This window comes from Bidens hawaiensis, unplaced genomic scaffold (genome assembly GCF_021521415.1).
Source record: "Bidens hawaiensis isolate Kalapana, Puna unplaced genomic scaffold, B.hawaiensis_p1.1 tig00011861_1, whole genome shotgun sequence".
Lineage (NCBI taxonomy): Eukaryota > Viridiplantae > Streptophyta > Magnoliopsida > Asterales > Asteraceae > Bidens > Bidens hawaiensis.
In genome coordinates this window covers 613,674-622,313 of record NW_027491946.1, presented here as the reverse complement: position 1 = coordinate 622,313, position 8,640 = coordinate 613,674, and the positions used below count along the sequence as shown (strand labels likewise).

The 8,640-nt window shown below is 33.0% G+C and overlaps 1 protein-coding gene across 1 annotated transcript; it reads right to left on the bottom strand.

Moving 5' to 3' along the window:
- Positions 1-1,757: 1,757 nt before the first annotated feature.
- Positions 1,758-4,830, bottom strand: LOC143539318 (root phototropism protein 3-like). Its single transcript, XM_077032659.1, has 3 exons — positions 4,412-4,830; positions 3,564-3,864; positions 1,758-2,343 (listed from the first exon to the last, which is right to left on the bottom strand). The coding sequence occupies exons 1-3, from the start codon at positions 4,828-4,830 to the stop codon at positions 1,810-1,812; spliced, it is 1,254 nt and encodes a 417-aa protein (XP_076888774.1). The 3' UTR covers positions 1,758-1,809.
- Between the last annotated feature and the right edge of the window lie 3,810 nt (positions 4,831-8,640).

The following is an 8,640-nucleotide window of genomic DNA, read 5'->3' as shown; positions in this document are numbered from 1 at the left end:
AGTTGCTAATCCAAGAGTATCCACAACACATTCACTTGTAATTATTGTGCACTAATCTTGGTATGAAATTGATTGTCATTGGAGTTTCAACAAACACCATATATATTTCATGTGAAACATGAACTCAACACTAGAAAGAAGCCTTTCATGGGATGGTGATTATAGCATGTTGGAGGATTTGGATAGCGAAAAACAAGAAATTGTTTGAAGGAAAAGAAGTAAATATAAAAGAGATCGTTGGAGATACCAGGTCGATCGCTTGGTTTTTTTTGGTACAAGAATATATTTAAGTTTATTTCTCTAGAGTGGTCGAATTTGTGTAATTTTAACTTCATGTAATTATGGTCGGGTTTTGACTTTCTGCCTTTGATGATCAAGTCTAGTATGTGTTTGAGTGGTTTGTGAATAAAATTTACAGTTTCAAAAAAAAAAGTTAGGTCAGGGTATATTGTCGGTTTATCTTGAAACTAAATCTTGGTGAAAAAATTTAATAAAAGTACATTAGTGCAATTTATTAGACATGAACAAAAATATTTAACTTATTAGACTTAATTTTCATGTAGTCTTACTATGTTGTGCGTTAAAACATAAAGAGTAAACTAAAACTTACTAAATTTATTCGTGTTAAAACTGAGTTAATTTGTTCACTTCTTTATTTTTTATGATTTCTTAACTAACCCTCTAGTGTTTTTTACTTTTTTTTAGTGAAAGGCGGCATTTCATTAAACTAAAACTGAACTAGCAAGACGCTCGGATACAACAAACAAAGCAAATTACATGAAATTAAAAATACTTCAATGCAACTCCTGAGAATCAATTCTAGCTCGATTATTAATCAAATGAGCACCAAAGCCGAAATCTCGTGGATAATGAAACCCTAACGCCACCAACAATGATGTAGATTAGCCATAACGTTGTTTTTGGTGTTTGATTAAAGTAGGTGACATTACATGGGCCCAAATTTAATTTTGATTTGGAAGCATAGGAAAGACATTGAATAACGTGACACCGCTTTCACCTAGAATAGACAACACCTATTTGTCATTCTAATCATGGTACAACTATCAACAAACTAATTTGTAGCTAAATAGCAAAATAATATGAACTTTATATTTGTTTGCTTATCTTTTTTTTATAAGAATATTAGTCTTTAATACTTTCAACTTTTGATTTGTTATTAAACACTCTCAACTTTCACCATATTTGTTTCTAGCACTTTCAGACTTCACAAACATTAACTTCGTTAGTTTTCTTGCTGATGTGAAATTTTTTTATAAATAAAAGTAGGTTGTGGGCCCCACCTTCTTTTTCAACATATTACATCTTCATCGTCTCTCCACTGGTGCACGATCTCCATCGTCTTTCTACACGTCTGCACCATCTCCATTGACAAAAAAAAAAAGGTCGCCAGAAAAACGAAGTTGTCGAAAATACGAGGTCACCGGAAATGAAGGTTGTTGAGATTTTATGTTGAAGAAAAAAGATGGTGTGGGACCCACAACCTACTTTTTATTAACAAAAAAATCCACATCAGCAAGAAAAATTCGGAAGTGCCAGAAACAAATATGTTGAAAGTTGGGAGTGGTGAGTAACAAATCAAAGCTGAGAGTGTTATCATTCAACGAGTAAAAGTTAGGAATATTATAAACTAATATCCCTTTCGATAACTGTGACATTTTTATTTAAGTACACAACTACATTGAAGCAAATATTCGTTATTTTAAAATAAAACTTACTTATTACATGTTTTCAATTATAAATAATAAAGATTAGTTGTTTTCATAACTAAAATTAATCCAACAATAGAACTTAGGATGATGATTGTCTCCATGTTTTTGGGGTCTTGCTTCTTCCTTGTTTCCCCTTTAGCGGAGTTTGTTTGCCGATGCTACACGAATCATACCCTTGTTCGTCGCCCACATCCGTGCTCATACCACGGAGATTTGTTGACATAGCCAATTTCCGCCAACTGAAAAACCTTTTCTTCTTCTCCGACAATTTTCCAATTTGCATTTGCATCAGGTGACACTGCCTCTCGAGCTTCGTCACATTTTCTTTTAGCTTCTTAATTTCCATTTGCTGAAGAGTCAAAATATCTCTGGATGAGGGGCACCATTCTTGTGGGTCCAACCCTAGAATCGGGCTCTTGGAATTGTTAAATGATCGACTCCAATCTGTATGAGAATGAAGCTTAGCTTGTTCCGAGAAGAGAACTTGAATAACTGATCTGACTGGCAAACGTTCGTTTTGGGCGGCATGGAGGGATGCTTCCATCGATAACTTTTGACTATCGATTAACTTGCACAATATCTTTCTTTCTTGTTTCGTCATTTTCATGTGCGTCTATAAAAATAATAATATGTTGTCGTTAAAGAATAATGAAAACTCTGTAAATTGTTAATTACTAGTATAATAAAGCTCTTTATAGAATTATAACAAAGCTAACTAATTAAAGTAAAATATTAAATGTAACAAATCTTTATCTAAAAATAAAGTTTAACTCTTATATGTCACACTCATCACGGGAGGCTACACAAAAGGCCAAGTTGCAATTCCAATGTGCCAACACATTTACCTTCTTTATTCCTATTGCTGATAAATGACAACACACACATATTTTTGGTTCAATATATATAACAACTAAAACACTAAATTAATATTCAAATATTTGAAATATCTTGTGACAGAAATACATTAAAAAAATAGCAATGAGTCAAAAGCAAATTTAACTAGAGATAATTATTTATAAGAAAAAAACGAATTTGAGTTGACAATTTTTCAAAACTTGTCTTACTAGTTACTATCAAATCAAATACACTAAAAACATATTTTAATACGCTAAAAAATATAATACATAATATTCTAAATTTATTAGAAATTTTAATTGTTAAATGTTTAATGTTAATAGAATTATACTAAGTATGGACTAATTTTTTTAAACGACCAAATTACAATACTCTTAATACATATTCAAAACTCCTATAAATATACATTCATTAATATTTATTTTTGTGTTAAAACTCAAGACATCCCACTAAAATATAAGAACCTCTAGTCTCTACAACCATAGTATATTCATGTATTGAATTAACGTCAACTCGTCTCAAACTCGCTCCTCTATTTTTTAACAATTCAATGACCAATGACGTCTCTGAGAATTTAAATATCTCGGCCGAGCTCAAATAAAAAGGCTTGTAGGCCTTAACGAAAATTTTTTATTCGCTAACGTGCATTGATAAAACTTTTATCGACCGATTTATTATAATCAGAAACCATTTTGAGCATGTAATTATCTCATAGACAATTGCAAATAGCCTTATTTTTAACAACAAAAACATATATATGTAATATGAATAAAAAAGTTTGTGCCCCCGAAACTTATGTGTCCCGACCGATAGTGCGGCTCACACACCCTCCGAGCCTCCTCTGTCAATGACCGTTATATGTTTATGTTTAAACATTAACGAAAATAGTTTATTATAATCATTCTAATACATTTTATATATTTATACCCTAACTACAACATTTTTTACCATATAACATATTGTTAAATAACCACTTACTTTTAAATAAGTATCAATGGCACGATACAACCCATCATCCGTGGCACGGGCTACTGCCGGCACAGCTCCGGCTAGCTCCATAAACTCCGGCAACCCGAGCTCCAAATCCACCGCGGCTTCCGCAAGGTAAGCATCAACAACCTTTGCAACCTTAAACATTCCAGCCCCACTTCTTAAACCTTCAAGGTCCATTTCCACAAACCTCTTCACTAACCGGAGCATTAGTTCGACGTCGAGTAACGTGCGTTTCACGTGACTAAAACACGGTATCATTAACTCCTTTAACGTCGCCTGGTCTAACCTATTAGAGAATATTATAGAATATATTATTAGAGTCCGAGTCTTATATAGTTGCATGATTAAGACATATTATTTGATTATAAAGGTTTCCTTATAAACATGTAATTGAAAAAGTCGATATGAAGAAAAAACCGACGGTTTGGTTTTATGTTTGTATAAAAAACAAATTTATTGTTTGGTTTTAGCTTTGCATTTAATAAAAATCAAACCGAATTTATAGATTTTCTATTTTTAGTTTAAAGAATTTATTAAAATTTAATAAACATGTAATTCAAATATTTTAATCTATATGTATAATAACTAATCAGTTATTAAATAACAATATATTTTAGGTCAAAAGTATAATAATTAAACAGTTTTTTAAATAACAAAATAATTTAGATCTTAATTCACTATTTTGGGCTAGATTTGGTTTTCGGTTCAAAATTTTCAAGCTCAATCATCAAAATCAAAACAGTAAAAACCAAACGGTTTTCAAAAATGCAAAAACCGAATTTTGTTTTTTTTCAGTTTTAGCTCAAAACCGACCCAACCAAACCGTGCACAACCTGCAAGCCACCCGCTTCTCCAACTCCTCCCGATAATTCGAATCCACTCCCACCATGTGAGATATCTTTAGTAACCGAAGAAGAAAGCTGCATGGAGCTGCATCATTTTCGGGTGGGAGAACCGACACGATTGTCTCAATGAAAAACCGCTTTTTGAGCCAAGACGCGGTGGCGCTTTGCGGTGGTGATTGGTGGTCAATGGTGGCAGGTGACGGTGGCTCGCCAGAGAGTTCGGGGATCCATTTGCACGCGTAATGTGTGATAATGGAACCAATAAGGTCGGGTCGGACGCCTTTGGCTTTGAGGCCGGATAGGGTTTTAACGAAATGGTCGATATCGACAATGCAAGCGTCGTCGAGCCAGCATTTGGCTGCGAGGGAGGTAGGTCGGTCGACTGGGAAGTTGGATGAGTCAGTCATTTTTGTGTAGGGGTGGTGGTGAAGTAATTTGGTGAACATGTTATTATGTAGTTATGTTGTGTTACATGGGACATGCTTCATGCGGATAAAATCTGGAATGAAACACGGACCATATGTTTGAGTTTCGTACTAAATATAAAAGTTTATGTGAATATATTGGGTACTTGGATGGCTTAAGGAAAGAGTTAAAATATGTAAATAAAAATATACATTTAAGACACAAGAAAAAAGATAGTATACAATAATACCTTAATGTATAATAAGTACGCGAATATCATATATCCACGAAATCGATTAATGAAATCACATCCCAACAGTATCTCGATCCTAGTATTCAGATGGGCGTTTTTTAGCGTTTTAGTATTTTTGCCTTTGTTTTTTGTATTTGAGCGTTTCGCGTACCTATCGTACGTTAATGCATTATCGTACATTATCTCGATCCTAAGAGACAAAATATCAACTTTAATGAAGAGTGTGGGAGTGTAATAAAATCGTACCAATACTGAACTAGTTATTTTATTTTGTTAAACGCTCAAACTAAGTCAAGTTTAAATTATACGGGTATAAACATGAGATCAATAATTTGATACTTCATATACCGGGCTTTACCAGGGTCAAGAGTCTAAAAAGTCTCTTGTTATAAAAATTAACTTGTTAACGGTATGTAGATAATATGTTAGTGACTTAGTGGTATGTGTGTATACAAACTATTTTTGCTTTTGTTATAGTTTCACATACATATATACACATAATATACACATGCAAACTGTTATACGAGTTGTATAACATTTTCCACATTCCATATGAGTCATATAAGTTTATACGGGTTATACAAGTTGTATAACATTTTTCACATACCATATGAGTCATGTAAGTTTATACGGATCGTATGGTATTTGAAAAAAGTTTATACGTACTTGTATAAAAAGATAGGTTTTATACGGGTTGTTACAAGTCATTTAAAATGGGGTGCAAAAGTTATACAACTTGTGAAATTAAGTGTAATGACAGAATTTTATTGTGTTAGAAGTTAAACTATTTGCATAATCTTATACAACCTGTATAACAAAATGGTGTGACGTACTTACAGCAGCACACTTTGAGAAGGCAAACATTCTTAACAATTCACTAGAAAAATGCAACTTCTAATTCGGGCATTGTTGACACCTATTAAAGGACCAACCTAAATAAATTTTGCATGCCGTAAAAGAAGCTACAAAGCAATGGAGGACCAACCTAACCCCAGCCCCCAACTCAATGTCCTAACCTACAAATGATTTAGTTTTAAAGATGGGGAATTTAATTGAGATTGACGTTATCGAATTAGACCGACCAATAGACAGGAGAGCTAAAAAAACGCATTAGGGTTATGGTATATATGCAAGTCAAGGAAATCATTCAACTTAGAAAGATGAGGTATGCTCTTTTAGAGGAGTCTCGGCAGAAGAAAGAATTTTATCGTCTTAAAGCTGAGAAGATGACTAGTTTTTGGTTTTGCCCAACTTGGCTTTACAATCCTTTTGTCTACAATTGATAAAAGGTATGATTAACATTTTAACAATATGTTGTTCCAATGAGCTCAAGGAACCTCTTAACTTTTTGTTAATTATAGGCATGATTAATGGTTTGATAATTATTAATGAAATTATTGAAATCTCAGTTATTATGTATTATCATGTACTTGCTCGTAAACTAGTTCACATGGGTGATAGTCATTCGGAACACGTTTTATCTTGTAAATACGTATGTTACCATAATAATATACAGGTAGAGAATGTGATATGAAATATTTGATGATGTAAACAAATTTTAGAGCGGAATTTAAAGAAATATGAATTTTAGTTAAATTACATAGAGAAGCAGTTATGATTCGTAAACGCGTTAAAATAATATTCGTATTCCCTATCAACAACGTCTAGAGGTTGTATGGCAAGACAAGGATGTAGGAATACAACCAAGGCCATCTTTTATGGGCTAGCTGTTTTGTAATGGGCTAACTTTTGGTCCTTACATTAGAAGACAGTGATAGCCTTTAATGTACTTTTGTTCTATTACCCCAAATCATTAAATCAAAACACGACACAAACATGTAAATCCAAAGCTCCAAAATTGCACCAAAAACATTCTATAGCATGTATATACATATCTGCATTTTGCCATGTCATATACAATAGTTAAGAGAAGATTAATATTCCAAATATTAAAACATAAAAAAGTAAGGTTTTTATTATACATGAAAAAAAGGTGTATGTGGTAAAAGTCTCCAAAACATTATATATCTATGAAATCATAAAGTTCTCAACCCAATCATTCCTTAACTATCAGAGAAAGGTTTCTCCTCCTTGCAAAGTTGAGAACAATAGATAAAAGACTAAATTTCCGAGTTTAATGATAAACGTCGACAATCAACTGGCGAGAACATTTTACTTATGTTAATTTCAAACCGGACATATCAATAATGAATAGTATTTTCGATTTACGTCACTTTATTTTGATTTTTTTTAACATTTTTATAACACTAGAGAACATAACATAACCGTTGCGTGAAGATCCCTGCAACATACTCACCATCGCTGCATCCACATGTCACTGCCATCACCATTGCTCCTCGTCTTTCTCGTTCTGCCTTACTCCACACTCATAGCATTTTGCCTCACAGCTTCGTGACAACATGACCTTTGTAGCTGCCACATTATCACCAATCACAGCAATACAGTGTCTATACCACATAACCAGTAACCTAATATAACACTTGAAAAACTTGATTACTTCAAATTTTCCGTGCTTAATATTATAAAACTATTTTTTATAACAAAAACTTAGTAAATTGAAAATGAAGTTTCTAGGAGAACAATTGGGATTCAAGGTTGGAGAATCCTAGGAACCATTATTATCACTTATAAACAAAAATAGAAGGTGAGAACAAAAGACATAACAAGGAGGCTATTATCGTATTCAGAGCAATGAGTGTTTCTAACTCCTAACGAACATCCTTGTGTACACTCACCTTATTATTTTTAACGTATACCACATTATCACCTTATGGACCATTTTTGTCTTGTGTAGTATTATTCATTTATTTGTTTGAAACTTTCATTTTTGTTTTCCTTGTTTCGTAAAATTTTGTGAATGGTCTCGATTGTTTGCTAATATGTTACGCTTTTGGTTAGGGGTGTTCATCGGCTTGGTTCTTAGTTTCCTCATGTTGTAATGTAAAACCAATTGTTGAAATGTGATAAAGTGATGAGGAGTCGATCCAATAGTTACATAGACCAATTTGATAGGAGAAACTTAGGGTTGTAAACGCGCCGAGTCGAGTCGAGCCAGAGTGTGCTCGAGCTCGAGCTCAAACTTAATCGAGTTGGCTCGAGCTCGGCTCATTTTCTTTATCGAGCTGAAAATCGAGCTCAAGCTCGGCTCGTTTAAAGCTCGAGTCGAGATCGAACTCGTCGAGCCGGGCTCCTTTAATTTTTTTAATTTTATCTTATAAATTTTTGTATATAAAAGACAAAAATTATAATTTTAACATACATATTATATAAAATTTATAAACTAGATAATTTATAACTTTATATGTTTTATTTTAGTTATTCTTTTATAAAGTTTTAGGTATTGAGTGACATAATATATGTATAATTTTTATTTATTTATTTCTTGGTATGCTATTATTATATATAGATATTAAAATTTAGGGTTTAATCTAAACGAGTCGAGCCAGGACCGAGCCACGAGCCGAGCCGAGCTCAATTAGAATCGAGCTTTTTTGAGGCGACTTTTTTCGAGCTATTTTCGAGCGAGCCGTTAGTCACG